Source organism: Montipora foliosa, chromosome 9 (assembly GCF_036669935.1).
Source record: "Montipora foliosa isolate CH-2021 chromosome 9, ASM3666993v2, whole genome shotgun sequence".
In the NCBI taxonomy this organism is placed as follows: domain Eukaryota; kingdom Metazoa; phylum Cnidaria; class Anthozoa; order Scleractinia; family Acroporidae; genus Montipora; species Montipora foliosa.
The window spans coordinates 10,071,871-10,089,295 of record NC_090877.1 but is presented as its reverse complement, the minus strand read 5'-3'; the positions used below and the strand labels follow the sequence as shown (position 1 = coordinate 10,089,295).

The following is a 17,425-nucleotide window of genomic DNA, read 5'->3' as shown; positions in this document are numbered from 1 at the left end:
ACAAATGTGCATATTTAGTAGGCAAAAACAATAGCTTTGCACGCCCTGCACGTGCGTTTTTCACTTTTGTCCATTTCTTTGCCGTCGTCAGCAAAACAACAACGTGAAATAGTCAAATTTTAGGTTTTAAGGAGAACGTCAGCACTTGACGCTAAAGTTTCATTTTCTCCCCTAAATTAAGCGCCGTTCCGACCAATGTCATTTTTGAGAAACTACCACACCCTTGTCATATAAGAAGGGTTGACATGTTTACAAAGTGATTACAATGACGCGAATTTATATTTTGAGATGACGTTCTCGGTGCCGTCGCCGTCGTCGTTGCTTAAGTTCCCTATTGAATAGGGGGAAGGAGTAATCTGCTACGCATCTTGAAGTGTCCTCTTTATTTTTGTCTGAGATTGTAAGTTACCTGGCCTAAGAATGGAAGCGAGGCTGCCGGTGACCCTGCTTCGTGCTTTTCTGATGTTTATGTAGACTAATGAGAATTACAACAACACGATTTACATGATAAAAGCAGCGAGGTCTGTATCAGTTACAAGGTCACCGGCAGCCTCGCAGCCATTCATAGGCCAGGCCACTGAGCAAACAACTGTAAAATTGCCTATTGAACCCCACGAGAACCATTACCTTCAAGCGCAATGAACACAACTTGGACAGTAGCGAAAAGAAAGCTTGAAAAAATCCCATTACGTTCAACTTTTGATGAAAAATGTCCTTCCATTTCTCCTTGGTTAGTTCCACTGGTCTGCGACCTGATGACGGTCCGGCATAATGGAAAGCAACCTTCGTCTCTTTCATGATTCATCCAAAGAAGAAGTTGATGCATTGACGCTCCCAGGGGAGCAATCTACACAGCGCCGATTGGTTCCTATATAACCCGCACGTGATTTCTTGATAAGGACGGTGCCTACCACTGTTACTGCGCTATTGCGCATACGTTCTGCGCATCTCGAGATACTCGGATTTCCTTTGGGTGGTGCTTATTTTTGCGCGGTTTTAAACTATGCGGAGAAAGTGCTCTTGGTATCCAAAAAGAAAATTGGAGGTAACCATCCATTTTTATCAGAGACAATTAAGCTTCAATTTGAAAAAGAACGCCATACATTGCTTTGTATTTTAAAGCTTTTTCAAATATTGTTGATTAATTATGAAAAATGCTAGATTACCCCCAACAACACTTGTTAAGACCTGCTTTTCCCGCATATTCAGTAAACCAAGCAAAAATACCTTTAAATTAGTAGGCACCGTCCTTAACAAAGGCTCGTTTCAGCAGACACTCGTGAGGAAGGGACGCGTGATGAAGCCCTAAAGAAAAGCCGCTTTTACACTTTGAAACTTTTAGCTGAAAAGTTATGTGCAACAGCGCTGCAAAAAAATTTTAAGCAGGCGTTGCACTGTGTAACATAAAACGTCGAAACTCCCGCGTTCGGGAACGTTGAAACTGGCCGGGTCTCGAAATGTTGTTTTCATGGCCTTAGCCGGTTTCTGATTGGCTTCCGCAGCGTAGGGTAACAAGACCGAGCGAAACCAGTTTCACGAAGAGGAATTACACGGTGAAACTCCTGTTTTTATCACCACTGCGACTACTGCGACCGTCCCAGTACTAGAAAGGGGTTCTACTTTTCGTGAAACTTGTCTCGCAACGGAAGTTTAAAAAGTTTTACGAAACCGACCGTGTTACACGGTGCAATGCCTCGTGAAATTTGTTTCGCAGCGCCGTTACACACACATTTCAGCTTAAAGTTTCAAAGTTTAACAGCGGCTTAAGTGTTTGCGTGGGTGGCCAGGTAAATTCCAGCTCCTTTCAGCAGAGGCTCGTGGGAAGGGACGCGTGACGCGTGTCTGCGTGGAAGGCTAGCAAAATTGCCACTCGGGTATTTTCCAATCTGAGTTGACAAGCAAAGTTTCTTTTTAGTCTACTTTCGTAGGACCGTCCACTGAGAGACACTATTGACGTTTTTCCTCTGGGCTATCAACAATCTTTTGGCTTTATGGTGAGTCCATTAAATTTTGTATAGAAGCGCAACAACCTCGGGTATAGATGAGGCTTTGGACTCGAGACCTAGACCTTAGAAACCGGGAGTTTTCGTTCATTAATAATAGGACAGCAACCCTGTCTGAAAATAAATTTCCCGCATTCACTGTTTTAAAACTCTCTAAGCGAAAACAAGACTATCGTTTACAGAAGGCAACATGAAACTGTCCTACCTGTGTCCTGAACTAAGGCAGATATCGGTTGTATATTTATTCAATCATTGCGCGCTGTCAAATCAAGGACCGGGCGCAATATGTTAGGATAGTTTTCTTGTTTTGTGTTATTAAAGGATCACAGAGTAAAAGTGAAGAATCAAGACATGGATCAATCACGGTGGTTTTTTCGATCGACGTGGGCGCGTCCGTTGTTTTCTTATTTGAATGGGGACTATTTAGAAAAGGGGCTTTGAAAATGCATGATAGTGAAATATCATGGACGAAGGACTGGCCGCTCTGACGAAGGGTTAACACTCGAAATTTCTTCACGGTGGTCAACAAAATTTACCATAGCAACTCATTTGATAAACCTGTTTCTGTATTATGATAAAGGACTTGGCAAAGAGAGTACGGACAACGTGAAAAGTGTGAGCAAGAACATGTAATTCATGATTCAAGTCTGTACGATGACGCATGATATGACAACTGAATATCGGATAAGAATGGAAGCCGGAGAAAGAGTAAAATAGTTAGTCTTTTTCTAGTACTGCTGAAATGTTACCGAGTTAAGAACCTTGTCTTAAATATGCTGGCCTTTTATTGTGCAAAAATGGCGTTTGTATTAGTGTTGGCCGGTCTCCTACGAGATAAAGAAAGGATACCGAAGCAGTGTCTGAGCAAAAATTCAGATCCAAACTCGGAACCAGACCATATTCTCTGAAATACATCAAGCCATATGATCATTATGCGACTTTCAAGTATTGCCGCCCAGCCTAGAAATGAGAGCGTTTAATTTTCAGGTGATTTTTCTTGTCTCGCGGGTTGTCTAACGCCTTGTCAGGGTTAGGGTTGGTCTTACGCCAGGATTTTTGGCGAATTACGGAAAGGGCTCGATTAAATAGGCAGCTGCTCGATAGCGAAAGTTGTCTCTGCGAGCGGATATTTCACTCTCGAAAAAATTTAAAAGGAGCAGAATAATAATGATGACACTAATGATAGTGCTGAACAAATGACGACGTCAATTCACAGTGAATTTCAAAGTTCAGACTAATTCGTTTTCAAGAAATCTTGGAAAATAGTTTTAAAACATCCTCTGAAAATTCAGATTATCGCTTCTAACGAAGATACTGCTCAACGACTAGCAGTAAATAAGTTTATTCGCCGCTTTCATAACCCATCGTGTTCCCTTGTTTGCTTTGTAGAAGGCATTCTTCTCGCAGGGTAATTTTTTGTATTGACTTAAGTGACACTTCCGCTTTGATTTCACGTTTGTCATAGGCGAGAAAAAGACAAGATATTTTACAGTGCGACGCGCCTTACCGTGGCCACCTAACAAAGTTCTTTACAAATTGTCCGCCAATCAGGATGTGTGAATTTGATTGACAGTCACACCTCCTTGCAAAGTTCGTACAGTTATAAGTAGAACACCGTTGCATGGATTGTTGAGTTGACGTATTTACACATAATTGTTAAATGTGAAAGTTTGTTGGGTGGCCAGGGTAAGGCGCGTTGCACTGTAAAAGAGGACGTTAAAGGAAAAGCTTTTGCAAGCATAGAGGCCATAAAGAGAAATAACATGTCCGTCAATACTTTTGGCTTTCTATTCCCCCTCCCCCCCCCCCCCCCCATTCTGTTCTTAAACTGAATATAATCTTTGCATAGAAAAAGCAGTCGATCAATTAATTGTCAACAACGACGGATCATATTAGAGCTGAAAAGGGAATATGTCAACGCCAACGTTTTTTCTTTAGATTTAAACCAAATAATCTATCACGAAAAGAAAACATCACAGTACAATACATACTTAATTCACCGCTGCCCATAGAGGCTTTCAGGGCTCATGAAACACAATGAACGAAACGGGAGAACACAACAAGAACTGTTAAGAATCCCAAATTCAACGAGTGGTCAGAACGAGTCTTGAACCCAGGAACTCCGGATATCAAGGCAATTCTCCTATAACCACTGGGCCACACTTCCTCATTCCGAGCTCGGAATCACTCATTACTCATTCGGGCTGAACTACTCATTTCGTGGAATACTTGATCTCTGTGCTTGCAGCTTACATAAATTAAAAGGGAAATAGGTTAATGCAAATGATTTGAGTTAGCTCTTGTCGCGTACATAGATATTATTTTTCTCACCGTCTTCCTCGTTTTGACGCTGCTAGACTCAGATTAAAAGGTAATGTAGATCATTTTCCTAGCATATTTTAAAAGTTATGTGCGCCAGCTGAATGACATGTAACACTGTTTAACTCTAAACATCTGCACAAATGGCTGCGGCAAATCCTCAGAAACATATTTACGGAGGCATCTTCTTCACATAGACCATTTCAACAAAGGAGCCTCTAAAAGTATTTCTTCTTCTAAGTAGGCTTCTATACTACACAGTGCTTGGCACTTGTTATACATAATCTACTTTTAAACTGACAAGTATAGAAAGCTTAAAAAAAAATTAAAATTTTGTATTTGTTGCATTTCCCACATAGGTCTTTGTAATAGTTAGTCTTTTTCTAGTACTGTTAAAATGTTACCGAATTTCGAACCTTGTCTCGAATATGCGGGCGGCCTTTTATTGTCCAAAAATGCCGTTTGTATTAGTGTTGGCCGGTCTCTACGAGATAAAGAAAGGATACCTAAGCAGTGTCTGAGCAAAAATTCAGATCCAAACTCGGAACCAGACCATATTCTCTGAAATACATCAAGCTAAATGATCATTATGCGACTCTCAAGTATTGCCGCCCAGCCTATAAATGAGAGCCTTTAATTTTCAGGTGATTTTTCTTGTCTCGCGGGTTGTCTAACGCCTTGTCAGGGTTAGGGTTGGTCTTACGCGAGGATTTTTGGCGAATTAAGGAAAGGGCTCGATTAAATAGGCAGCTGCTCGATAGCGAAAGTTGTCTCTGCGAGCGGATATTTCACTCTCGAAAAAATTTAAAAGGAGCAGAATAATAATGATGACACTAATGATAGTGCTGAACAAATGACGACGTCAATTCACAGTGAATTTCAAAGTTCAGACTAATTCGTTTTCAAGAAATCTTGAAAAATAGTTTTAAAACATCCTCTGAAAATTCAGATTATCGCTTCTAACGAAGATACTGCTCAACGACTAGTTATAAAGAAGTTTATTCGCCGCTTTCATAACCCATTCTGTTCCCTTGTTTGCTTTGTAGAAGGCATTCTTCTCGCAGGGTAATTTTTTGTATTGACTTAAGTAGCACTTCCGCTTTGACCTCACGTTTGTCATAGGCGTAAAAAAGACAAGATATTTTACAGTGCGACGCGCCTTACCGTGGCCACCTAACAAAGTTTTTTACAAATTGTCCGCCAATCAGGATGTGTAAATTTGATTCACAGTCACACCTCCTTGCAAAGTTCGCACAGTTGTAAGTAGAACACTGTTGCATGGGTTGTTGAGTTGACGTATTTACACATAATTGTTAAATGTAAAGTTTGTTGGGTGGCCACGGTAAGGCGCGTTGCACTGTAAAACAGGACGTTAAAGAAAAAGCTTTTTGCAAGCATAGAGGCCATAAAGAGAAATAACATGTCCGTCAATACTTTTGGCTTTCCATTTCCCCTTCCCCCCCCCCCTCCCTATTCTGTTCTTAAACTGAATATAATTTATGCATAGAACAAGCAGTCGATCAATTAATTGTCAAAAACGACGGATCATATTAGAGCTGAGAAGGGAATCTGTCAACGCCAACATTTTGTCATTAGATTTAAACCAAATAATCTATCACGAAAAGAAAACATCACAGTACAATACATACTTAATTCACCGCTGCCCATAGAGGCTTTCAGGGCTCATGAAACACAATGAACGAAACGGGAGAACACAACAAGAACTGTTAAGAATCCCAAATTCAACAAGTGGTCAGAACGAGTCTTGAACCCAGGAACTCCGGATATCAAGGCAATTCTCCTATAACCACTGGGCCACACTGCCTCATTCCGGGCTCGGAATCACTCATTACTCATTCGGGCTGAATTACTCATTTCGTGGAATACTTGATCTCTGTGCTTGCAGCTTACATAAATTAAAAGGGAAATAGGTTAATGCAAATGATTTGAGTTACCTCTTGTCGCGTACATAGATATTATTTTTCTCACCTTTTTCCTCCTTTTGACGCTGCTAGACTCATTAAAAGGTAATGTAGATCATTTTCCTAGCATATTTTAAAAGTTATGTGCGCTAGCTGAATGACATGTAACACTGTTTAACTCTAAACATCTGCACAAATGGCTGCGGCAAATCCTCAGAAACATATTTAAGAAGGCATCTTCTTGACATAGACCATTTCAACAAAGGAGCCTCTAAAAGTATTTCTTCTTCTAAGTAGGCTTCTATACTACACAGTGCTTGGCACTTGTTATGCATAATCTACTTTTAAACTGACAAGTATAGAAAGACTTCAAAAAAAAAAATTAAATTCTGTATTTGTTGCAACAGCGCTGCCAAAGAAGTTTCGGCAGGCGTTGCACTGTGTAACATAAAACCTCGAAACTCCGGCGTTCGGGAACGTTGAAACTGGTCTTCAAATGTTGTTTTCATGGCCTTAGCCGGTTCCTGATTGGCTTCCGCAGAGTAGGGTAACAAGAGCGAGCGAAACCAGTTTCACGAAGAGGTATTACACGGTGAAACTCCCGTTTTTATCACCACTGCGACTACTGCGACCGTCGCAGTAGTAGAAAGGGGTTCTACTTTTCGTGAAACTTGTCTCGCAACGGAAGTTTAAAATGTTTCACGAAACCGACCATGTTACACGGTGCAATGCCTCGTGAAACTTGTTTTGCAGCGCCGTTACACACACATTTCAGCTTAAAGTTTCAAAGTTTAACAGCGGCTTAAGTGTTTGCGTGGGAGGCTAGGTAAATTCCAGCTTCTTTCAGCAGACGCTCGTGGGAAGGGACGCGTGACGCGTGTCTGCGTGGGAGGGTAGCAAAATTGCCACTCGGGTATTTTCCAATCTGAGTTGACAGGCAAAGTTTCTTTTTAGTCTTGTTTCGTAGGACCGTCCACTGAGAGACACTATTGACGTTTTTCCTCTGGGCTATCAACAATCTTTTGGCTTTATGGTGAGTCCGTTAAATTTTGTATAGAAGCGAAACAACCTCGGGTATCGATGAGGCTTTGGACTCGAGACCTAGACCTTAGAAACCGGGAGTTTTCGTTCATTAATAATAGGACAGCAACCCTGTCTGAAAATAAATTTCCCGCATTCACTGTTTTAAAAATCTCTAAGCGAAAACAAGACTATCATTTACAGAAGGCAACATGAAACTGTCCTACCTGTGTCCTGAACTAAGGCAGATATCGGTTGTATATTTATTCAATCATTGCGCGCTGTCAAATCAACTTAAACAAGGACCGGGCGCAATATGCTAGGATAGTTTTTTTGTTTTGTGTTATTTAAGGATCACAGAGTAAAAGTGAAGAATCTCGACATGGATCAATCACGGTGGTTTTTTCGATAGACGTGGGCGCGTCCGTTGTTTTCTTATTTGAATGGGGACTATTTAGAAAAGGGGCTTTGAAAATGCATGACCGTGAAATATCATGGACGAAGGACTGGCCGCTCTGACGAAGGGTTAACACTCGAAATTTCTTCACGGTGGTCAACAAAATTTACGATAGCAACTCATTTGATAAACCTGTTTCTGTATTATGATAAAGGACTTGGCAAAGAGAGTACGGACAACGTGAAAAGTGTGAGCAAGAACATGTAATTCATGATTCAAGTCTGTACGATGACGCATGATATGACAACTGAATATCGGATAAGACTGGAAGCCGGAGAAAGAGTAAATTAGTTAGTCTTTTTCTAGTACTGCTGAAATGTGACCGAGTTTCGAACCTTGTCTCGAATATGCTGGCCTTTTATTGTGCAAAAATGCCGTTTGTATTAGTGTTGGCCGGTCTCCTACGAGATAAAGAAAGGATACCTAAGCAGTGTCTGAGCAAAAATTCAGATCCAAACTCGGAACCAAACCACATTCTCTAAAATACATCAAGCCATATGATCATTATGCGACTTTCAAGTATTGCCGCCCAACCTATAAATGAGGGCCTTTTCAGGTGATTTTTCTTGTCTCGCGGGTTGTCTAACGCCTTGTCAGGGTTAGGGTTACTCTTACGCGAGTATTTTTTGCGAATTAAGGAAAGGGTTCGATTAAATAGGCAGCTGCTCGATAGCCAAAGTTGTCTCTGCGAGCGGATATTTCACTCTCGAAAAAAATTAAAAGGAGCAGAATAATCATGATGACACTAATGTTAGTGCTGAACAAATGACGACGTCAATTCACAGTGAATTTCAAAGTTCAGACTAATTCGTCTTCAAGAAATCTTGAAAAATAGTTTTCAAACATCCTCTGAAAATTCAGATTATCGCTTCTAACGAAGATACTGCTCAACGACTAGTTATAAAGAAGTTTATTCGCCGCTTTCATAACCCATTCTGTTCCCTTGTTTGCTTTGTAGAAGGCATTATTCTCGCAGGGTAATTTTTTGTATTGACTTAAGTAGCACTTCCGCTTTGACCTCACGTTTGTCATAGGCGTAAAAAAGACAAGATATTTTACAGTGCGACGCGCCTTACCGTGGCCACCTAACAAAGTTTTTTACAAATTGTCCGCCAATCAGGATGTGTAAATTTGATTCACAGTCACACCTCCTTGCAAAGTTCGCACAGTTGTAAGTAGAACACTGTTGCATGGGTTGTTGAGTTGACGTATTTACACATAATTGTTAACTGTGAAAGTTTGTTGGGTGGCCAGGGTAAGGCGCATTGCACTGTAAAAGAGGACGTTAAAGGAAAAGCTTTTGCAAGCATAGAGGACATAAAGAGAAATAACATGTCCGTCAATACTTTTGGCTTTCCATTCCCTTTCCCCTCCCACCCCCTCCCCCCCATTCTGTTCTTAAACTGAATATAATTTATGCATAGAAAAAGCAGTCGATCAATTAATTGTCAAAAACGACGGATCATATTAGAGCTGAGAAGGGAATATGTCAACGCCAACATTTTTTCTTTAGATTTAAACCAAATAATCTATCACGAAAAGAAAACATCACACTACAATAAATATTTAATTCACCGCTGCCCATAGAGGCTTTCAGGGCTCATGAAACACAATGAACGAAACGGGAGAACACAACAAGAACTGTTAAGAATCCCAAATTCAACGAGTGGTCAGAACGAGTCTTGAACCCAGGAACTCCGGATATCAAGGCAATTCTCCTATAACCACTGGGCCACACTGCCTCATTCCGGGCTCGGAATCACTCATTACTCATTCGGGCTGAATTACTCATTTCGTGGAATACTTGATCTCTGTGCTTGCAGCTTACATAAATTAAAAGGGAAATAGGTTAATGCAAATGATTTGAGTTACCTCTTGTCGCGTACATAGATATTATTTTTCTCACCGTCTTCCTAGTTTTGACGCTGCTAGACTCAGATTAAAAGGTAATGTAGATCATTTTCCTAGCATATTTTAAAAGTTATGTGCGCTAGCTGAATGACATGTAACACTGTTTAACTCCAAACATCTGCACAAATGGCTGCGGCAAATCCTCAGAAACATATTTAAGGAGGCATCTTCTTGACATAGACCATTTCAACAAAGGACCCTCTAAAAGTATTTCTTCTTCTAAGTAGGCTCTATACTACATAGTGCTTGGCACTTGTTACGCATAATCTTTTAAACTGACAAGTATAGAAAGACTTAAAAAAAAAAAACAATTTAATTCTGTATTTGTTGCAACAGCGCTGCAAAAAAAGTTTCAGCAGGCGTTGCACTGTGTAACATAAAACGTCGAAACTCCGGCGTTCGGGAATGTTGAAACTGGTCTCGAAATGTTGTTTTCATGGCATCAGCCGGTTTCTGATTGGCTTCCGCAGCGTAGGGTAACAAGACCGAACGAAACCAGTTTCACGAAGAGGTATTACACGGTGAAACTCCTGTTTTTATCACCACTGCGACTACTGCGACCATCGCAGTAGTAGAAAGGGGTTCTACTTTTCGTGAAACTTGTCTCGCAACGGAAGTTTAAAAAGTTTCACGAAACCGACCATGTTACACGGTGCAATGCCTCGTGAAACTTGTTTCGCAGCGCCGTTACACACAAATTTCAGCTTAAAGTTTCAAAGTTTAACAGCGGCTTAAGTGTTTGCGTGGGTGGCTTAGTAAATTCCAGCTCCTTTAGCAGACGCTCGTGGGAAGGGACGCGTGACGCGTGTCTGCGTGGGAGGGTAGCAAAATTGCCACTCGGGTATTTTCCAATCTGAGTTGACAAGCATAGTTTCTTTTTAGTCTAGTTTCGTAGGACCGTCCACTGAGAGACACTATTGACGTTTTTCCTCTGGGCTATCAACAATCTTTTGGCTTTATGGTGAGTCCGTTAAATTTTGTATAGAAGCGCAACAACCTCGGGTATCGATGAGGCTTTGGACTCGAAACCTAGACCTTAGAAACCGGGAGTTTTCGTTTATTAATAATAGGACAGCAACCCTGTCTGAAAATAAATTTCCCGCATTCACTGTTTTAAAACTCTCTAAGCGAAAACAAGACTATCATTTACAGAAGGCAACATGAAACTGTCCTACCTGTGTCCTGAACTAAGGCAGATATCGTTTGTATATTTATTCAATCATTGCGCGCTGTCAAATCAACTTAATCAAGGACCGGGTGCAATATGTTAGGATAGTTTTTTTGTTTTGTGTTATTAAAGGATCACAGAGTAAAAGTGAAGAATCACGACATGGATCAATCACGGTGGTTTTTTCGATAGACGTAGGCGCGTCCGTTGTTTTCTTATTTGAATGGGGACTATTTAGAAAAGGGGCTTTGAAAATGCATGACAGTGAAATATCATGGACGAAGGACTGGCCGCTCTGACGAAGGGTTAACACTCGAAATTTCTTCACGGTGGTCAACAAAATTTACGATAGCAACTCATTTGATAAACCTGTTTCTGTATTATGATAAATGACTTGGCAAAGAGAGTACGGACAACGTGAAAAGTGTGAGCAAGAACATGTAATTCATGATTCAAGTCTGTACGATGACGCATGATATGACAACTGAATATCGGATAAGAATGGAAGCCGGAGAAAGAGTAAAATAGTTAGTCTTTTTCTAGTACTGCTGAAATGTGACCGAGTTAAGAACCTTGTCTCGAATATGCGGGCGGCCTTTTATTGTCCAAAAATGCCAATTTGTTGGCCGGTCTCCTACGAGATAAAGAAAGGATACCTAAGCAGTGTCTAAGCAAAAATTCAGATCCAAACTCGGAACCAGACCATATTCTCTTAAATACATCAAGCCATATGATCACTATGCGACTTTCAAGTATTGCCGCCCAGCCTATAAATGAGAGCCTTTAATTTTCAGGTGATTTTTCTTGTCTCGCGGGTTGTCTAACGCCTTGTCAGGGTTAGGGTTAGTCTTACGCGAGTATTTTTTGCGAATTAAGGAAAGGGTTCGATTAAATAGGCAGCTGCTCGATAGCCAAAGTTGTCTCTGCGAGCGGGTATTTCACTCTCGAAAAAAATTAAAAGGAGCAGAATAATCAAGATGACACAAATGGTAGTGCTGAACAAATGAAGACGTCAATTCACAGTAAATTTCAAAGTTCTAACTAATTCGTCTTCAAGAAATCTTGAAAAATAGTTTTCAAACATCCTCTGAAAATTCAGATTATCACTTCTAACAAAGATACTGCTCAACGACTAGTAATAAAGAAGTTTATTCGCCGCTTTCATAACCCATTCTGTTCCCTTGTTTGCTTTGTAGAAGGCATTATTCTCGCAGGGTAATTTTTTGTATTGACTTAAGTGACACTTCCGCTTTGGCTGCCACTTAACAAAGTTTTTTACAAATTGTCCGCCAATCAGGATGTGTGAATTTGATTGACAGTCACACCTCCTTGGAAAGTTCGCACAGTTGTAAGTAGAATACCGTTGCATGGGTTGTTGAGTTGACTTATTTACACATAATTGTTAAATGTGAAAGTTTGTTGGGTGGCCACGGTAAGGCGCGTTGCACTGTAAAAGAGGACGTTAAAGGAAAAGCTTTTGCAAGCATAGAGGACATAAAGAGAAATAACATGTCCGTCAATACTTTTGGCTTTCCATTCCCTCTCCCCCCCCCCGCCCCCCCCCCCCCCCCCCCCCATTCTGTTCTTAAACTTAATATAATTTATGCATAGAAAAAGCAGCCGATCAATGAATTGTCAACAATGACGGATCATATCAGAGCTGAGAAGGGAATATGTCAACGCCAACATTTTTTCTTTAGATTTAAACCAAATAATCTATCACGAAAAGAAAACATGACAGTACAATACATACTTAATTCACCGCTGCCCATAGAGGCTTTCAGGGCGAACGAAAAGGCAGAACACAAAAACAACTGTTAAGAATCCCAACTGGCCGGAGGCAAGTGCAGCCGAGAAGTTGAACCAGGGACTACCAGGAACAAATTCAACGAGCGGTCAGAAAGAGTCTTGAACCCAGGAACTCCGGATATCAAGGCAATTGTCCTATAACCACTGGGCCACACTGCCTCGTTCCGGGCTGAATCACTCATTACTCATTCGGGCTGAATTACTCATTTCGTGGAATACTTGATCTCTGTGCTTGCAGCTTACATGAATTAAAAGGGAAATAGGTTAATGCAAATGATTTGAGTTACCACTTGTCGCGTACATAGATATTATTTTTCTCATCGTCTTTCTCGTTTTGAGGTAATGTTCATCATTTTTCTCGCATTATGTTAAGTGATGTGCGCTAGCTGAATGACATGTAACACTGTTTAACTCTAAACATCTGCACAAATAGCTGCGACAAATGCTCAGAAACATATTCATGGAGGCATCTTCTTGACATAAACCATTTCAACAAAGGAGCTTCTAAAAGTATTTTTTTCTTCTAAGTAGGCGTTTATACTACACAGTGCTTGGTCACTTGTTATGCATAATCTACTTTTAAACTGACACGTATAGAGAGCCTTGACACGTATAGAGAGCCTTCAAAAAAAATTAAAATTCTGTATTTGTTGTATTTGCCACGTAGGTCTTTGTTACCAATATGGACCGAGGATTTTTCTTCACTGCGTTTATAGTTGTAGCAGTGAAATCTTCAAGTGTGACAATAACTCCGGTTTCAAGTTCATCATCATCAATAACTACTGTTTCAAGTTCATCATCATCAGTAACTCCTGTTTCAAGTTCATCATCATCAATAACTACAAGAACGCCGACCTCGTCACCGATTCCCATCGCCTTCCAATCTGCCTCGAACACCTCTCCAACCACACAATCAACGTCTATCTCAACTTCCAGCACAGGAACTCAAAGCCAGTCTGATACTGTCAGCTCAAACAAACCATCGCTGTCTTCACATCAAACCAACAAAGGCGCATCACCAGGTAACATGTCACATACGACTGGTGCTTCGCTAATTCTAACAACAGCATCATCGACTTCGGCTAGCCAGGGACACTTGTCCTCCATACCACCGTCCGTGACGCACGTAATTCCTGGAAACAGCACTACTACAGGTCAGAATCTATCCCTTAATTAGACACAGCAAGTATCACTCAGAGCTAGCGATGGTCATCTTGATTTGAGACTGAATAGTTCTGAGTGACGGTCGTTTTACATAGAGAATAATATATAGGGACTTTAGATCTACAACGGCGGCAACTCGACGAAAACGGCACCTCAAAATATAACTTTCGCTTAATGTTAGCGAAGATGATCCTAAAATTAAATTGGTACGAGCGGTTTCTGAATAAATATAGAATTATAGGTTTGTACTTGTACTCTCGCGTTGTCGCGTTAAAACCTCAAACTTGGTGATTTCACGTCGTTGTACAGAGTGCAGCAGGCCTATGTGCTGAAATGCGTGCCATAAGTGCAGTGCGATTCTTTTTTCTCTTTTTACCAATGATATTCTTGTTTTGTGGCGTTCTCGCTGACGACCGTGTCGTAAATGTTAGTCCCTATTACACGGCGACGCGAAGATATGATTTTTATTTCAGCAACGGTTATTTCAAACAATATTTTTACTCACTCGCTGCGCTCGTGCAAAAAAATATTGTTTTTAACACGAGAAAATAAACTTCATATCTTCAAGCCACCGTGTAATTTTCTTTTTTATTATAGTGAGACAAAAAAAAAACAAAAACAAAAAAAAACCCACGACTTTATTCAAAGTTTCAACACATTTTATTCTCTAAAAAGTAAGCCCGAAGGTCGCCGTCTTTTGAACTGTTTTTGTTCAAACTCACCGCTATTCTGATCCAAATCTAAAGTCACATGAAGTTTTCTTCGAGTTATCATTTTCTTGATCCTCAGAGAAGAATTTTACGTCAGCTTCAGATAACTTCACAGAAATTTTTCAATGACTGTATACAAAAGCGAAAAATGACGTCATCTCTCACCAGTTACGCCACTCGGGTCCCGGATGTAGTTTTGAATGAATTTTATGAGTGGTGTATTTTCCAGTAAAACACTCCTGTCGAGAACAGTCCTGTCGAGATCTTGTCGTTACCCAACTCTTTCAAGTTCAATTACAAGCAAAAAAGCAGACTTACAAGAACTGCTGCAAGAGCTGCAAATGCCCCTAAACGACAATTTTATCGCCGGATGTGAGGGAATCCGGAATCCGGCAAATGTGAGGCTTTGCAATCCGGAATCCTGAGCGTGGAATCCACAATCTATTGCATGGAATCCAGAATCTACGGATTTCGATGGACCTATTCCGTAAGTTTGGAATCCGGAATCCACGACTCGGTATCGGGATCCATTATTCGGGATCAGGAATTCCATGGGCTCGGATCTGGAATCCAAGGGTCACCTGGATTCCTTTACATGGGGCGACCCTTAGCGGTGAAATAAGACAAACTCTGCGAAGTTCATTTAGGCTATTAAGCATACTGTGACAATTTAGCAGGGAGGGCGTCAGGTGGATCTCTTCTGAAGGTAAACAAAGTTCCGTACAAGAATGCCAGGATATAACTGGTTTAAACTTGTTTCTGATCTTTACCGTTTCAGCATCCTGCATTAAGTGGACTTGGACTGTCCGGCCAGATGACTGCTCTGCGGCTTGTTCTGACGTCGGCGGAACCGTAACAGCAAGCTGTCAATGTATGTCAAATGGGACAGCCAACTCAGCAAGCAGTGTTTGCGAGAAACATGAGAAAAAGCCGCGGAGTTGCAAGCAACATTGTCCGGCTTCCTCAGGTTTGTAACAAAGCATTCTCTTTTTACGTCGGATGCCTGTGGCAGACCACGTTTAAAATTCGCTTGAGTGTCGTTTTCATGGTAGTCAGATATGGTAATTATCACAACGCTCTTGGCTTGATACTGTCATTTCGGACATACAACTTGATACTGTCATGTTGGACATACGACATACATGTCTCTTTTTATTTTCGCTGGAAGTGTAATCGGAAAAGCTCGCACAGACATCCCAACACACACACACACCACTTCCATTCTTCGAATTACTGCGTTCTCAAAAAAAAAAGCATCTCTCAAGTGATCATCGTCTACTCTAAGAGCTAGCAACATAAGCCTCCTTTGAAATAGATTTTGTCGATCAAGCGTGATAAAACAGCGATGAACGCGAGAATATTATACACCTTTTGCGTCCATGTCCAGTTCCCACCGTAACTAAAACTGCTTTTATTGAATGTGAGCACATATAAATGTGATTGATTCATGAAAACTATTGAAGTCGGTTAACACGATAAAACTAAAACGTTAAAAGAATGTAAAGATAAGGAAAAAGCTGCTTTGTTACTGAACTTATATAATACCTTCAAGTTATCTGTGGCTTGTGACTGAAATTTAATCTCTTTTCACTTGGGCGGCTTCCTGACTTCGGGCTTTGGGGCACACGGGAATGAGGCAAAATTCACCAAAGGAGCACAGACAAAACATCTTGGCAAACAATCGAATATATTAGCATTCTTATGGTTCAAAATAATGATAATAATAATAATAATTTGACTGGTGATGCCAAGAACAAGGGAAAGCCAACGGAATACGGAACACAACTACTTAGCCTGAAAAACTAGGCGCTAACATAGGATACCAAATAAGCGCTTTAAAAGCTTCGGCTTAAGAAATGGAAGGTCACGTTTAACTTAGCTAGAGACCGTTTAGATCAAGGACGGCGATACGAACAATTAAAAACATCATAAAAAATTGGAAATTCACGCATTTCAAACCATTTCGTAATTGTTCCAGTTTGTTCAACTTGTACGAACCAGCCAGTCTCCTTACTACCTGAATTAGTAGGTTAGGTGTTTAAATTTAGCGAGAAAACCAAACTTCGCCGTTGTGTACTCACGTGTCCATGGAACTTGAGATTCGTTCTTTCACGTTGCAGTTTGGAAGAGCGGTAGAGAAATGTACAAAAGTTAGAGATAGCATACGCAGAGCCAAGTGTTGCGTCTGGTTGCGTTATCGTTGATTCGGCTGTTACAGTGTTTAAGGTTCCTAAATACAATTTCTTTTAATTTCTATCAACCAGCTAAATTGTCAACAAACTAAACTGAGTGGAACAGTGGTCAAACGAAGAGAAATCTCTCTAGAACACGAAATTTGCTCATTTTACGTTGCAGCCAGTTTTGAAGACAACGCCCGCGAGAATATGCACCAATTTCAAAATAAGCGTTTGTCGTGGATCTAAGGTCCCTACAAAACTATACGTAAATGATTATTTTTTGCACGAATCCACCCAAGAATTGAACCTTTTATCCTTGCTTCATTATATTTGTTATTTACAATGGATAACCTTTTTTGTTTCCAAAGCACGCACAAATGCCTTCGGAAGTTTCCAATGGACTGTTGCGGTGTTTTATACTTCAGCTCTGTAAGTCAACGTTGAATTTCTATAGTTCTTTTAATAACTAATTCCCACTTCCTAATACAGTGCCCAACACCACGACTGCATTTCAACGCACAAATGCCAATATCTTTTCAATGAATGACTGACCTCTCTGCAAAAAACAAAACATTTTTTTTGTAAAAAAAATCTTTATTTTTGCCCTGCAGGTTTGCACTACTTACCTGAAGCGACTTATAAAAGTTACAGCAAAGGAAACCAATATCGTATGTCTTAAACACAAGAAGCAAACCAGTCTCCAGGCTTTTCAGTAGAAGTGAAGCGGCTTCTTTGTAGAGAAGCCGCAAACTATAGTTACATTTA

General features: G+C 40.6%; 1 protein-coding gene across 7 annotated transcripts in view; it reads left to right on the top strand.

The window, feature by feature from the left end:
- The first annotated feature begins 1,826 nt into the window (after positions 1–1,826).
- LOC137971122 (uncharacterized) overlaps positions 1,827–17,425 on the top strand; it is a 17,141-nt gene continuing 1,542 nt past the window's right edge. Inside the window, exons 1-7 of one of the 7 annotated variants that reach the window (XM_068817857.1) lie at positions 1,827–1,994; positions 7,199–7,277; positions 10,515–10,593; positions 13,277–13,763; positions 15,262–15,450; positions 17,029–17,089; positions 17,272–17,425. The exon at positions 17,272–17,425 is cut by the window's right edge and continues 1,542 nt beyond it. In XM_068817857.1, coding sequence (XP_068673958.1) covers positions 10,591–10,593; positions 13,277–13,763; positions 15,262–15,450; positions 17,029–17,089; positions 17,272–17,290 — 759 coding nt within the window. In that variant the 5' untranslated portion in view covers positions 1,827–1,994; positions 7,199–7,277; positions 10,515–10,590 and the 3' untranslated portion in view covers positions 17,291–17,425. Of the gene's footprint in view, positions 1,995–4,103; positions 4,375–7,198; positions 7,278–9,484; positions 9,668–10,435; positions 10,594–12,574; positions 12,949–13,074; positions 13,137–13,276; positions 13,764–15,261; positions 15,451–17,028; positions 17,090–17,271 lie in introns of those variants that run through there. The other 6 variants (XM_068817854.1, XM_068817859.1, XM_068817856.1 and 3 more) reach the window with 6 other exon arrangements.